The sequence below is a fragment of the Antrostomus carolinensis genome, unplaced genomic scaffold, assembly GCF_000700745.2.
Source record: "Antrostomus carolinensis isolate BGI_N321 unplaced genomic scaffold, ASM70074v2 scaffold23240, whole genome shotgun sequence".
Classification (NCBI taxonomy): domain Eukaryota; kingdom Metazoa; phylum Chordata; class Aves; order Caprimulgiformes; family Caprimulgidae; genus Antrostomus; species Antrostomus carolinensis.
In genome coordinates this window covers 8,460-23,277 of record NW_010288149.1, presented here as the reverse complement: position 1 = coordinate 23,277, position 14,818 = coordinate 8,460, and the positions used below count along the sequence as shown (strand labels likewise).

The following is a 14,818-nucleotide window of genomic DNA, read 5'->3' as shown; positions in this document are numbered from 1 at the left end:
ACCCCCAGCGCTGTTCCAGCTGCTGGGAAGACTCAGCTCTGTGTCAACTAGAAACCAGGACAAGTACACTTACACCTGAACTTATGTATAAGCTGGATAAATTCTGTGTAGTAAAGGATTTTAATATTTTATTTCCTGTTATGACTAAACTGCTGTAAGTTCTTTATAAGCGATGGAATTCTTTCTGAGCTTTCATTTTTTTTCCATTTTAAATATACTGATGAAGTTGGTCAGTGATACCACAGGTGGATGCTGTGGTCACACATGTAACTAGTTTTACTTGACCAATGTAGGTACTAGAACTGACCATTCAGTTTTATTTGCATGTAATCACAATACTAAAGCTCCTTAGACGAAGTATAGATGTATGGTGAATTATTTTTTTTAAAGTATCTTGATTCTTGAATCAACCTTTATCCTATTTTGTGCATTTTCTTAACACCTTTTAATTCTGTACATCTTTCAAATCGAGCTCTGTAGCTTTAGGCTATTCAAAGGAATGAGAGGGGTTTTTGTTTGTGTGGAATTTTTTTGTTTGCCTGTTTTTGTGTGGTGGTGTGAAAGAAGAATATCTGGATTTCCAATTAATTTGCCCGTTTCCTATTAACAGGTTAATTTCAGAAAGAGGACTTCCAGCCCTAAGGCACATGTTTGACAATGTAAAATTCAAGGGTAAGGGCCATGAGGTAAGACATGGTGAACTTTTGTTTTGTTTCCTGGGGGTTAATCTGAATTTGATAGATTACTGCCCATCTGATAGGGAGAGTATTGATACTCAACTCCAGTTAGCCAGCTTTCTGACAGTATTTGAATGTACTCGGATGGGGTTTGTAGTTGCAATTTTAAAAAAACCAAACGTGTATGTGTTAACAAAATCCATGTTTTTATCTTAAAAGTATTTTCCTGTACTCCAAAACCAGAGTAACTTGTCTGACTCTTTGTATTGTCCATAGAAAGAGGTTTTTGAAATTGGAACAGACTTATCAGACTTCCTTTACCATCTCATTTCACGTTGTTTCCTTTGTTAGTGAAAATCATCTGGCTTTGTGATGCCTCTATCCCAAAGTTTTTAATACTGAAAAAAATGTGACATACCACTTAAGCAAAGAGAGAGCAGGATTTTCTCTACAAACTGTCTCATTGTCTCGGATACAGTTAAACATACACAGCTCACTTTTCTTTAAATATCATTAGACTATTGGCTCCAGGCTTGCAAGGATGCTTGTGCTTCTCTGGTTTACAGAGAACATTCATGGTATAAATTTTCTCTTTACAACTGGAGGCACAAAGAAATGAGGCAATACTGCTGATCTCAGCAAAAATCTCTACTAGGTAAGGTTATTTTATTTTATTAAGATGTACATCTTTCTGTGTGTTCTAAACATCAAAATAAATGCCAGTTAAACCCCGATGGCCTTTTTTTCCAGGCTGGGTTCAGACCTAGGTTGCTTGAGGGCAACTTCTCAGAAGCTTGTCAGGTGTTTTACAGTGTATACAAATACTTTTCCTGAACTCAGATCATTGTTCTCTTCATAGTCTTTCCTCACACAATCAAGTCTGTAAGTGTAATTTTTAGCTATTACTTAAATTTTCAAGACACTTCCAAGCTGCAGATGCTTAATATTTTTAGAAGTATTACTGCCATGTTTCCCTCTGCAGTCTGTTAACTTGGTGAGCTTTTACTAGCTGGATGTCTTGTTTTGTGCTCTAGGCAGAAGACCTGAAGACACTCATACAACATATGGAACACTGGGCTCATAGACTATTTCCAAAATTGCAATTTGAGGATTTTATTGACAAAGTAGAGTCTTTGGGAAACAAAAAGGAAGTTCAGGTACGTGTTGTTCCTGTCAATTTCTTTTCATGCAGTACTGAATAGTGTGAGAGGTAGGAGAGCAATTATGCAACAAAAGGAGACAAGTTGTGCTTGTACTTATACTGCTGAGGAGTATAAAGTTATTTAAATTAATTTATCTCTTTAAAAAAAACCAAACAAACCTCTTTCCAGTATTTGAAGTTTTCAGATTTACATTTAGATATAACTTTTCCTTACTTGACTTAGTACTTCAGATAATTGGCTTCAGTTTTTTCAGGACATCTTAACCAAAGTAATTTGCTTAAGAGTGCTAGAACAGGTTTGGTTTTGGGATTATGTTTGTTTGTTTTCTAACATTTGAACCTGCAGAAGACTTTTGAAGAATGCTGCTTCATCTGGCTAGGTGGTAGATGAAGGACTAGGAAAACGATCCACGGCATTAAAAGTTGTGGCTCAAACAGACATGTAGTAAAAGGAGTATTTTTTTTTCAGAGTAATAAAGTGTAAAGAGAAATCGGGGGGTAGTATTAAAAAATATATCAGTGTTACACAAAAGCTTTTTACAAATGAAATATCAGTATTTTAATGTCTCATTTGCAGACCTTCCTCAAGCGGATTAGACTTGATCTTCCTATTTTACATGAAGACTTTGCAAGTAACGAAGGTGCGTTTGTTGTGCTGCTTGTTCAGTGCTTAAAATTACTTCACTTCCCCTCCTGCTGACCAGAAGTTAGTGATCATGCCATGTTTTTCTAATATAGAAGAAATTGTTGCGGTCCTCTGTTTTAAAACCAAGCTTCTGTGAGATTTAGGATTACAGAACTGAACTGGTACTTGGACTAAAATGCTATATATATATATATATATATATACACACACATAAATAAAAATAAATGTGTGTGATATACTGATAGGATGGAAAATGGGTATTGATTATCAGTGTTGTTGGAAATATTCTTCCAAAAAACCCTTAAAACTGCACTTATTAAGTGAAGACACTGTTTTGTTTTTATGAGTGTGCAGTCTAAAGAGCTCTTGGATCTTATTAATGCAGAAATCAGACTCACTATACTGTAGGCTGTGACAGTGCAGTCAGGGTATAGTGTCCTTTACAGGGAAAGTATGAATGCTTGTCAGTGCTTATGTCTGTGTGTCAGTCCTGGCATACAGCTACTAGTGAGTATTTCTTCTTCCAATAGAAAATCCAGCCACTTAACAAGTAATTCAAGGGTCTCTTCTAATCAGATGATTTTTAAGACAGAGTAGAAATAAAGTATTTATTTATTTATTTATTTTGCAAAAAGAGGGAGCAGAATTCATCTGGTAGTTTGAAAGAAACTTTATTAGCAGAAGTGAGAGAATCTTGTAGTTGTTCCTGAGGTCCTTTGCAGGTGCTCACACTTTGACTGTGAGTCTCTTGAAACCATTATCTACCCATTGTCCAGTTTGTCTTCACTTGAACCTCAGCCTCTAGACAAGCCAGCATTGGGAAGGATGTTCTGGTGGATGGTTTAAGCAGTGGTAAAACCTTCCCTCACCTGAGGTGAAGACCTTTGGGCACTTAGTGACGTGTGGCTGTCTTCACTGTTGGCTGCATTTGCTAGAAATGGAATGCAACCGTAAGCAGCCACAAAGAGTAAAGCAAATGGTTCCTGCCGACAGCGTCTGTAGAGTTATCAGACTTTCTGTGCGATGGTTCCATACATTTGTAATGAAACGTGGTGCTGATCTGTTCTTGAGCTGTGTTAGTGTGTGTACTGCTACAACTGCTCGGTCTTCAGCTGAAAAACCCGTGTAGCTTAAAGTTTTGATGTAAAAAGTGCAGTTAGACATATTAAAAACCAAGACCTTGTTGCCAGCTCACTTCTCTATTCGCAGGCTTAAAGTGGTGCAGAGGCACAAGCAGACTTGGCCTCAGGCACTCTTAAAAGAGTGCTCTGCTGCTCTGGTGGTGGGTGAAGTTTGTCTAGCAGAGTTGGACTGCCTCCATTTTGCATGTGTTAATGTTGGCAAATGAGTAAATACTCTGTAACAGTAGCACACTGAATTCAGAACTGACTGTTGGATGTCTGTGTTTGACTGAAATCTGATTGCTGTAACTAGTCCCACCACTTCCCAAAGGACAGTGTTGTATCAGTAGGGGTGGGAAGGAAATTAGCTGTCCTTTCAGCAAGGACTGCCTGAATTTATTGTCTCTTTTTACCCTTCAAGCACAGTTCATGGTTGCTACCTTAGTACACAGAGCTATGCCTCTCTAAATTAATCATAGAATACCAGACTGGTTTGGGTTGGGAGGGACCTTAAAGCTCATCCAGTTCCAACCCCCCTGCCAGAGGCAGGGACACCTTCCACTAGACCAGGTTGCTCAAAGCCTCATCCAGCCTGGCCTTGAACACTTCCAGGGAGGAGCATCCACAACTTCCTTGGGCAACCTGTGCCAGTGTCTCACCACCCTCACAGTGAAGAACTTCCTCCTAATATCTAATCTAAACCTCCCCTCTATCAGCTTAAACCCATTTCCCCTTGTTTTGTTATTAACTGCCCTTATGAAAATTCAGGTGTTTATTCTTGTTGTGTGTTTGGGATCTCTGACAGGCATTTGTTGTATATTTTAAAAACCAGGTATGTGGACCTAGGCAGAAAATTGCCCATTAAAACTAAATTACAGAATGACCTTCAGCTGTGAATGTAACTAAAATGTAGAACATGGAAATGCTTTTAAAATGTTCTCTTGACAGATATTTAGCAGTAGATCTCTCTTGGTCTGAAGTGTTGATTTCTGCCCGGTTTCCCCCTCGTTTTTTAACCAGATGGTGGAGGGGAAAGCAACGGGCTGGATGCAGCCATTTTTCTGCTCTGGAAATGCAGAAGAACTCCATCCTCTGTCTGCTACAACTCTCACAGAAGAGCAACAAGAGCGAATCAAGAAGAACAGGCAGCTGGCCTTGGAACGTAGGCAAGCGAAGCTGCAGTGGAACAGCCAGTCGCAGCACCACGGTAATGACTCTGTCACTGAAGTGTTCTTGTTCAGGTCGGTAGCCTGAGAGGTTTATAGAGCTGAGATGCTGGGTCAGTGAAATGGAAGGGATTGCTGTTCTAGGAAGTAGCAAAATGTGTAACTCAAATTTAACCTGTGTTCCTGTTGTTGGGCTCCTCCCAAGTTAAGACAGAACTACTCTCCCTGCTTGTCATGCCAAGTTGTGATTGTCTTTGATAAATGACTTGGCTTGCTGGTCATCTCTGGAGTTGGCTTTCCTGCAGGCTGTGATTCTGGTGACAAACTGCAGTTCAACACACAGCAGCAGTGTTTTCTCATGGTAGGAAATTGTTTGTTTTTCAGCAGAGCTCTCCACTCATTCCTCAGAAGAGGAGTTTAATACTCCAGTTGCTCAGGATCCTGCTGACCTTATTGAAGACACTCAGGCTTCTGCAACCAGGGTGGCTGTTACAGAAGCTGAAGATGGAGATACAGAATTGGAATGTGCTGGTGAGAAGCAGTAACCATTCCCTGTTCTTCAAATAACTTTCTTGCCTGTAAGCCCCCAGTCTTTTAAGTACTATCATTCTATTGAAATGTTGCGGGCTCTTTGCTGACTCCAGAGGCTTCATGGAAATCTTCACCGTGACATCTGTATCTCTTGAAACTGCAAATGAGCAACTCTGTACACTGGAAACCAGAACAAAGTTCTCCATCTGTGCTGGAGATGGCTTTTCCACCTCCCCCAGCATTCTTTGGGAAATGTTAATGAGGCTTTCAGCCTACTTCGGACTTGTTTACAATTGATGTCAAAGTGATTTAACTGGGATCTTGACAGGGAAGTTTCTATTAAAGTTATTTTGTTTTTTTAATAGAGGGTGTATATAATAGTGGATAGTGCTATGTCTGAACAGGTGCCCTGCATTTTTCTTACTGACTTATCAAGTACCTGTATCTTGTTCTTATAAAATGGAAGCTATTAAATTTCTGAAGTAAAACCTGAAATTCTTGTACGAGGCTGTTACAACACCCACCCCTCCAGCCCTCCCCATCCCTTGTGTTAGTCAGACATCTCTTCACAGACAGGTACATCCCCTTAGGGGATGTGCTTTGGTTCTGACCCAATTAGGTCTCTTCCTTCAGCTGATTCTGCTCTCTGTTTTGAGGCTGTTTTCATCCTCCTCTTACCATCCTGTTTCTTCTTCTTGCACAACAGCTCTTCCCTTTTGTGGAATGAACAAAACCCACCGTACTGGTGAAGCCCTGAGCCTCCCTCTCCACTAGCACAGGGCAGATGTGCTCGTAACAGAAACTGAATTTCTAGAAACTGAATTAAGACAAGAGCAGCATTCAGAGCAGATTAAGTAACTTCATGTCAACAGGTGTCATTTTGGGGGCTTGCAATGAACAAAATTGTTCTAGATTAGTGTGAAGGAGTTTGGGTTTTCTGTGCTGTAGCTCTGAGTTAAATGCACCGAACTATAGTGGGAGATAGCCAAGAGCTGGAGGAAATAGGTTTTAAGAACTTAATTTATGGACAACACGGGAAAGTAACTTTTTGAATGATAGTTAAAAGAATTCACCACACTGTCTTTAGTCTGGAAGATAAGATTTATCACATATAAAATCTTTTAAAAACTCATACATGTTTATAATGAGGTAAAAATAATTCTTATTTAAAATAGATATTTAGTTGCTTATTAAAAGGACTCTTGAATATTTAAATAGACTTTTTTTTTTTAAAAAAAACCCCCACAATTTATCATACAAAGTGTAGAAGAGCAGAACATCAACACAGCAGTGTTGCTAGTTTATAGTTCAAGTTCTAATGTCAGCTGAAACATCTAACAGAGCCAAATCCCTGATCTCCTCCAGGATCTGGTACAAGCTTGCTCCCTTGGTCTGGCAGTACTCCTCATAGTCTTCATCCATTACTTCAACTCCTGCTTTTTCTTGGGCACGCTGGGCTTCTGCAGACTGACTGACTTCTTTTACTAAGTCAGATTTCACCACATCAAAATTCTTCTGGGAAACATTAGTGTCTGAAGTCTGGTATGGTGCATTCCTGATTATTTCAAGCTTGATTGTGTCAGCGTGGCAGCGGGAAGTCTGCACAAGTATTTTCACCTTAAAAGCAATACATACATTATTTTATTTTTGATGGTGCTATTTCCTTTTACTTCCTTCAGATTTAAGTACTTACTGTAACATGATCGAAAAGGCTTAATGTAACTGATTCTCCAGTGCTTGTAGTGGAAGTAATTTTGTTCTGAGAGCGATTAAGTGATCCAGGCTTCCACTCACAGCTCCTATCGCCTTGACAAGCGATGACTAAGCCTTCTTTGTTTTTCATATATGCAGCACCTTTGATTCCGTATCTACAAAAGAGCAGATGAGCAGACAGAAGCTGTTCTAACAATCTTCAACTTTATCAGTTCTCTTAATTTTGAAACCAACAGAAGGTGAGCCGGGATTATATAAAAGCAACATAAGGGGGCAAATGCTGTGGCCTGATAATGCTGCCTCAGGGGCACTGATGTGCGCTGTCAACCCCCTGGAGGAGATGAAAACAGTGACTGGAGTGTTTGAAAAGCAGCAAAGCAAAAGTAAAATCCAGTCAGTGATCCATGGTGTTGGGTGGAGCCTGAAGTGGCTCGATAATGGAAGGAGAGCAGCATTACAGGTTATTCCAGACAGTGCAGTGAGGAAACAGCTCTCCATTAAAAACATGGGTGTTCATGGCATGATTTTCTTTACTTACATCCCTGTAGAATGGGGTGGTTTTTTGGTTTTTTTACAGGAGAGTTCTTATGCCTCTATTTCTTGTACCTGTTAATGGTAGGCAGTGTTGCTATTAGCAACACACAAACACAAAGATTTATTAACTAATCCCAAATGTCCAGAGCCAGGAAAGGAAAGGCTGAAGAGCTGGCCCAGTCTTGGGAGAGGCACAGCTCCACAGTTCTGTGGTGACTGGTTCCTTCTTATATCATTCACTAGTCAATTTATAACAGCAGCAGAACACATTTAGTATACTTTATAAAATATGGCATACTTTATAAAATATACTGTATTTTAAAGTATACTTTTAAAATACAGATTTAAAAGCTTAGAAACTAAAATGTAATGTTAGCTTCAGGTAAATAGTTTATTTCTTGGATAAATCAGAGGCAGAGCTGATACACAGGCACTTACAAGAGCCTAATTGCTATAAAGAGCACCCTGTAAACATTATTTCTACACTTCCCTGCTGCCTACAAGGAGTAGGTGTGCAGAAGGCACACTGAGCCAGCATAACCTATAGTCTGCAGGGAAGGAAGAGTGCTCAGGAATGCATGGCTTCGTCATTTGGAAAATGCTGCTTGGGTGAAAAATGGTCTTTTCATGTTTTGAAATAAATAGTGTGCAGCATTGATGATGTGAGTGCTGGAGCACCTCTCCTATGAGGACAGGCTGAGAGAGTTGGGGCTGTTCAGCCTGTAGAGGAGAAGGCTTCAGGGAGATCTTATAGCAGCCTTCCAATACCTGAAGGGGCTACAAGAAAGCTGGGGAGGGACTTTTCATAAGAGCAACTAATGACAAAACAAGGGGAAATGGGCTTAAACTGAAAGGGGGAGGTTTAGTTTAGATATTAGGAAGAAGTTCTTCACTGTGAGGGTGGCCAGGGAAGTTGTGGATGCCCCCTCCCTGGAAGTGTTGAAGGCCAGGCTGGATGAGGCTTTGAGCAACCTGGTCTAGTGGAAGGTGTCCCTGCTGCTGGCAGGGGGTTGGAACTGGATGATCTTTAAGGTCCCTTCCAATCCAAACCATTCTATGATTGTCTTACCCTTTCCTCATAGGAGCTCCTTCTCAGAGTCAACACACAGAAAAGCACTGCTCATCACTTACAACAAAAATCCAAAACCCAGGCATCAGTTAACACCAGGCCACATAAAAACACTTCCTTTCTCAAGGACCAGGGCTGTCCTCACAGCATTCTATTCACACTTAGGCCTTATTTTTAAGCTAAGTCCAAGCTGCAATCAGCTCACCTGGGTACAAAGACAAGCACGCCGTTTGTTCGAATGGAGTAAATAACACCGTCTGCTACGCAGCGCTCGTCTGATTCTGGTGATTTGTCTTTGAAGTACATGCACTGGAAGAGTTCAGTAGACTGTTTCTGAGCACGCTGGGCTGCCTGCAAGCACCCCCCATGAAAAAAAGAAGACAAAACCACCTAAATAAATATTTTAAGGAGCTTGTTTGGCTTTGATTTCCAGTTTCTTTTTCCCATTGCTTACTCCCTCACCCATCCCCTAGAAAAGGAAATCCTGCATGTTTTACGGGTGAAGTATGAAGTCACTTTTATTATCACCCTCAGAAGAAAACTGATATTTAAGTAAAAAAATCCCAAAAGTATTATAAATAATGAAGTGATACTATGTTGTTGTAGTTCCCAGAACCCACAGTCAGGACTGGTATCCCAGTTCTTGGGCAGCGTTCACATTTACAGAGACACCCACGCTGCCCATCTTACCCGGTTTCTGTTATTAATGTGTCTGCACAATTCCTGCAGATCTTTATTACTGAATACATAATCCTTAACATCTCCTTTAGTTTCCTTCAGAGTCGCTGCCATCAAGAGTCTGTGGACAAGAATATCAGCGTATCTTCTAATTGGAGAAGTGAAATGAGTGTACTTCTCTAAGGCGAGTCCTACAAATGAAAAAGGAAGCGGTGATAAGCAATCAAAGCAATCTACTGCCTCCCACCTGACAGTTTATTAACAGAAATATTAACAGGATTAGCATGACAAATAAAGTGACAGGATACCGTAATGATGGAACTCTTCCACGGGACAAGAGCCAGTCGAGAAGTACAATGCATTGGACATGGCGTGAGTGGCCATAGATCGCAACAGTTTATTTACAATTGGATCCGATGGGTCGTTTGCTTTATCCAGAGATTCAGCCAGTGCTTTGTTAGACCTGTCAAAAAAAGGGTTAATTCTGAGAAAATTATGCTATCCTTGATCATAATATCGTTAAAAATACCATTCAAAAGCACATAAACATTGATTAATAGTTATTAATATAAAAATATGAATGACAAGCAGAATGGGATTAAAACTTTCAACACTGTTGTATAACAGCTTTACTACAGAAAAATGTTTAGGAAAAAAAAGCAGTTTTCACCAAGAGGCCAGTCTCCTGCAAGCTGGAGAACTAAGAAGGACTGGAGCAAAAACCCCTTCTATGCTGTGCCAAACCGATGGAGAGCTGGTCCAAAACCTGTTCTGAAGAGGAGAGCACAATTGGGACTGGGGACAGCCCTTGGATGGAAGGCACGACTGATGCCCTTCACACTCCAGGATATCCAGAAATGCCTCCTGATGTGATGAAGCTCACAGCTTTCTCATACTATCTTCATAAAGTAATTCTGAATTACTTTGAGTCATTTAAAATTCCTATATTGCACAGAATTAACCTGATTTAAACAAGTACTGTCTTACACAGCTGTAATCTGGTGCAAACAAGGTTATCGCAGAGCTCAACCACTGCACAGTGAGTGAACAAATTCTTTTTGGGTATGTCAGAAATGATTCAGACACTGCCACTTTCAGCCCAGGCAGCAGAATGCAGGCAGCCTCTCTTGTTTAGAACATCATCTGCTGCTTTCAGAAAGATTCCAATAAATTTCTGTTAAAGAATTGCTATGCAGCGTCTATTAACATTGATACTGAGAACTGTAATGCTCTGTCATTATAACAGAGCCAAATAGTTAATTGCTTAACTTTGATTAAAGTGCTTAAGATAAGTGCTAAAAGATACCGTGTGTCTATCGAGAAACCTTTGGCACTGGCACATTCTCGAAGTTCAGTAAAAAATTCCTGTCGTGGTGGAGGGTGTTGACGCAACAAAGCTTGATGAGGAAAATCTTCCGCAATCTTTTTTGCCACCCAGTGGTTGGCAAGAATCATACATTCTGCTACAGTCTCGTGCACCTCCAGCGGCTGCTTGGGGATGAGATCATCGATATTATTTTTATCATCCAGTTGCACTCGGATTTCTATCCCTTCTAGTTCCAGAGCACCACAGCTGTCCCGCTTGGCTCTAACGTGTCGTGCTATATCGGTGAGTTTTGATATTGCCCAGACCAGTTCAGCCAACTTCTTCTGTCTGGTTCTTTCATCCAAGTTTTTCAGTTCTGGGATATCACCAACAACACTTGTGTCTCCATCTAACAATCCCTGTGCTGCTTCGTAAACGAGCTTGTACGCAGACCGAATGATGGTTTTGTTGTAGCAGACGCTCAGCATTTCATAGGACTCTCTTTCTACTTCCCACAAGACACTTACAGCGTACCTTAAAGAGAAGATCACCATGCTAGAAATAGTTCTGCTTGACTTAAACTATCTTTTCAAGCGTATCCAACTGTTACAAATTTACAGGTTTCATATAAATTTTTTTACTGGAAACATCTTTTTCTTCATAAAACAACCAGTGCTCAGCAACACCACTAATTAATGCACTTGTCTTTCAGTCTCATGTATCACAACTTAATAAATGAGGACCAACTATGTCAGCAGTATTTTCAATCTGCCTGTTGAGGCAAAGTACCCCCAAGATATAAAGCCACAGCTGTTTTAAAGCACAGCTACGCTGCAGTAGTTATTTTTATTCATTTTTATTTTATTAGTCAGATGCGTTCACAATGAACACATCTACACTCAGCATATCCTCACACCAGCCAACTAACCCTGTAAATTGTAGTAAAATGAGGTAACAGCCTGTTTGAGGAATGGGACAAGAGTAAAAAATGTGACCATTCATACAGACGTGTGCACTCCAGACTGAAAAACCAAGTGAAGAACAAGGACACCTTCACCTTCAGGCTGCTGTTTAAATACAAAGCACATTGCTTCAGGGTATATGAGTAATATTACTGGAGGATGAGACAGCGATTGTATAATACTGGATTTCAGCTTCTTGTGACTCTCTACTACTTCGTTTACAAATAGTAGCAAATAATTCAAAGAGCAAGTGCATAAGCAGTTACTACACAAAATCTTACCTGTCAACTCCACTGAGAAGAGAGCACACGTCAGCACTCAGGACGGAGGGCAGCATGTCGTAACGACGATCCGCTAAATAGTAAGTTGTTGCCCTGAGGAATAAAATACATTTACTGTTCTTTTCACAAGGACTCATTGGTGTTTATCTCCCAGGTAGTTTGTGGTCTAAGCGTAACTTCAGCAAAAGCAGACACATGGCATGGTTTTAAAAGGTTATTCTTACAGAACCCACATGTGGAATACTGAAGTCAAATTATTTAAATAACTATTTGTATAGCACAAGCCTAATTTTGCCCTCCTCACTATCTTCAACTGCCAGTAAGGCCAGAATTAGGGCTGTACAAAATATGTTCAGCTAAAAAGAGGTGATTTACCAGCTATACCCAGCATCTCTGCTGGCTATACAGTTTAGATTTCTTTGCACCTACAAAGAATACATCTCATAAAGTGATTCAGCAGTTTAAGTTCAAACCAGTGGCAATATTAGAAAAAAAGAACAGAATATTTGGCATATTAAAACACAGGATTGCTTATTAAAACATATGCCTGCCAAATACTTCTGGAATTAAATTAATGTAAGACTTGACTCCATTTTGTGGGTGTTCTGTGTGAAGATTCATCTCCCTTGGAATGAAGTGGTTTGTAGATACTTCAAATCACAAATGTTAATGTAGACTATAAAGCAAACAGTAGTGATTAGGGATTTTTAAATCACAACTTTGTGGAAAAGAGCAATCTCCTAGTAAAAGGGTGAAGCAGTAGGTCAGAAAGTTTCTTCCCCAGCAGCCCTATTTTATCCAAATAAAAGCAGAATACCATTTGTTACGTATTAGTTTTAATAAGCTGTTTCCATGACACAAAAGAAGAACAAAGAAGAAAGAATGTTTCCTTCTTTCCAGTGTTTCTCAATGTTTCTCTCACAAACTTCTAAGCTCCATAAATTTTTTAATTTTTAGAAAATAATTTACCTTGCTTTGGCCTCAACGTCAGTGTAAGAATTTGCTGCCACGAAATGGGTGACATCTGCAATGTGGACACCTAACTCTAGATTCCCATTAGGCAGAGTTCTAACGGAGAGCGCGTCATCCACATCCTCGCAGCCTTTTGGGTCAATGCTGAATATCAAGTGTGTATCTCTCAAGTCGAGACGTTTTTTTTCCTCCTCTGGATCCACTTTCCATGGATTCTTTGAAGAACTCACAGGCATTTCACTCATCTGTACAAAAATATTATTGATGAACATACAATTACATCTTCTCTACAAAAAGAAGCCAACACATCAGATTTAATTAGCTTTTTCTTTTCTACCCTGTTAACTGTTTTGTGTACTTTTTCATCCTAGACATATTGTTCCTCCCTTGCATAGTCCATGTCAGGATATTACATTTACTTCACAGAAAGTATGAAACAAAATTGAACAGAATGCTACACATATTATTAACAACTGATATTACTGTGGTGATATTGCAGCTCTGGCAGACATCACCACTGTATGTTATTTTTTTTTACATTCCTTTTCTTTCAATTAATTGTAGGTATAATCAAAATATTTATCTATGAGAGCTGGCTCCTCTCCTGATTGAAGACAAAAGGGTTTAAGACAATGATTTCAGTAAGTCTGGGCCTTTAGGATCAGTACTGTAAATACATATTAAAGGCATTAATACAAAAGTCTACCTCAAATTAGAATTAAGAGTTTGTAATCTCTTCATAGCAAACATACTGTGTTAAAATAATTTCTGACTTGAAAATCTGTAGTATCTATAGAACAACCGATCCAAAAGTAATTCCAGAAAAATAACCTATAAATTGTTTTCAGCTTTCAAAAACCTGCTGGCCACAAAGACATTCAGCTGTAAGAGGGTCCCCCTCTTTGAGAAACAAGACCCTGGAAATCGACAGAAAAGGATGTATCTAATCACAAAGACTAACCTGGATTTCCGAGAAAGGGGCAACACAGATGCTGTTCTCCACCAGAATAGCTGCAATTTCCCCCTCAAGATCTCCAATTTTCCCTAGAACTCTCACAAAGTGCCCATTTGGATATACAGAAGTTGATTCCCAAGAATCAATACGCACAACAACTCTATATTCCTGCAGGAAGACAATTCTGTTAGAACAGCAATCTGCTCCTGACAAGCAATCAATAAAAACACTCCTTCAGGGGCAAACGATGCTATCCAAAGAGACTGGCAACTCTAAAAACTTTCTCTAGAAAGGAAAAAGAAATCCACAATGAGAAGCATCCAAACAAATAATGAGAATTACACTTACTTCCTGATCAAAGACTCGGTATATAGAAATACCTATCTTAAAGTATAAAAAATAAAAGGAAAACCAAGATGTACACAAATATTCTTATACCAGAAAAGAGACAATTGGCATTTTCTCCTTGGCTGTGAAGAAGTACTGAACATTACAAGGTAAAAGTGCTAGGAATGAAAAAAACCCCTTATTTCTTCTTTCTACAGCTACAGCAGGGTAATCATCACAATTCATTATTTGTTAAAAAGCTCTTATTACTTTCATCAGAGTTATATATAGTCATGGATCCAATAAAGCCACAAGGGCTATTACAATTTATACCCCTAATATGACCTTTAATTTATCAGAAAAAACCAAAGCAAGTAGTGTATAAATGCCCAGGATACCTGGACTGTGCCCCCAATTCAGAACTCAAATAAGCTTTATTACCTGCAGGTGATGCAGTATTGACAGGAATTGAACATATTCCTTCGAGGCAGAACTTGAACTAACCTTGCAGACTTAAATTTATTAATGGATTTACCCGTCTTTTTGCCAAGGAAAACATCATTAGAGCATAAAACACCCACACAATTTTGTAGGAAAACAGAATAAAGAAACACTTCTGCCAAATTACCTGTAATGCTTCGGCTTGGTGGGTGCTGATCCGGATTTTGGGAATTCGATAGTCCCAAGGTGTAACAAGGATTTTCTGAGCATTTCTGCT

At 39.5% G+C, this 14,818-nt stretch overlaps 2 protein-coding genes and 1 non-coding gene across 3 annotated transcripts in view; 2 read left to right on the top strand and 1 right to left on the bottom strand.

Moving 5' to 3' along the window:
• Positions 1–610: 610 nt before the first annotated feature.
• TIPIN (TIMELESS interacting protein) lies at positions 611–5,317 on the top strand (the record flags this gene model as incomplete). The annotated part of the gene is given in 6 exon segments (XM_010165713.2): positions 611–686; positions 1,712–1,834; positions 2,417–2,480; positions 4,627–4,670; positions 4,672–4,813; positions 5,160–5,317. Coding segments are annotated over 6 exon segments (607 nt in total), but the record flags the coding sequence as incomplete, so codon positions are not given.
• LOC114818465 (small Cajal body-specific RNA 14) lies at positions 3,388–3,523 on the top strand. Its single transcript, XR_003766170.1, has one exon.
• Positions 5,318–6,611: 1,294 nt separating the features above from the next.
• DIS3L (DIS3 like exosome 3'-5' exoribonuclease) overlaps positions 6,612–14,818 on the bottom strand; it is a 14,489-nt gene continuing 6,282 nt past the window's right edge. Inside the window, exons 7-16 of the mRNA XM_010165703.1 lie at positions 14,729–14,818; positions 13,780–13,941; positions 12,816–13,063; positions 11,847–11,939; positions 10,604–11,137; positions 9,606–9,760; positions 9,310–9,488; positions 8,825–8,970; positions 6,997–7,171; positions 6,612–6,920 (exon numbers count right to left, since the gene is read on the bottom strand). The exon at positions 14,729–14,818 is cut by the window's right edge and continues 77 nt beyond it. Of these exons, the coding sequence (XP_010164005.1) occupies positions 6,612–6,920; positions 6,997–7,171; positions 8,825–8,970; positions 9,310–9,488; positions 9,606–9,760; positions 10,604–11,137; positions 11,847–11,939; positions 12,816–13,063; positions 13,780–13,941; positions 14,729–14,818 (2,091 nt within the window). The remainder of the gene's footprint in view (positions 6,921–6,996; positions 7,172–8,824; positions 8,971–9,309; positions 9,489–9,605; positions 9,761–10,603; positions 11,138–11,846; positions 11,940–12,815; positions 13,064–13,779; positions 13,942–14,728) is intronic.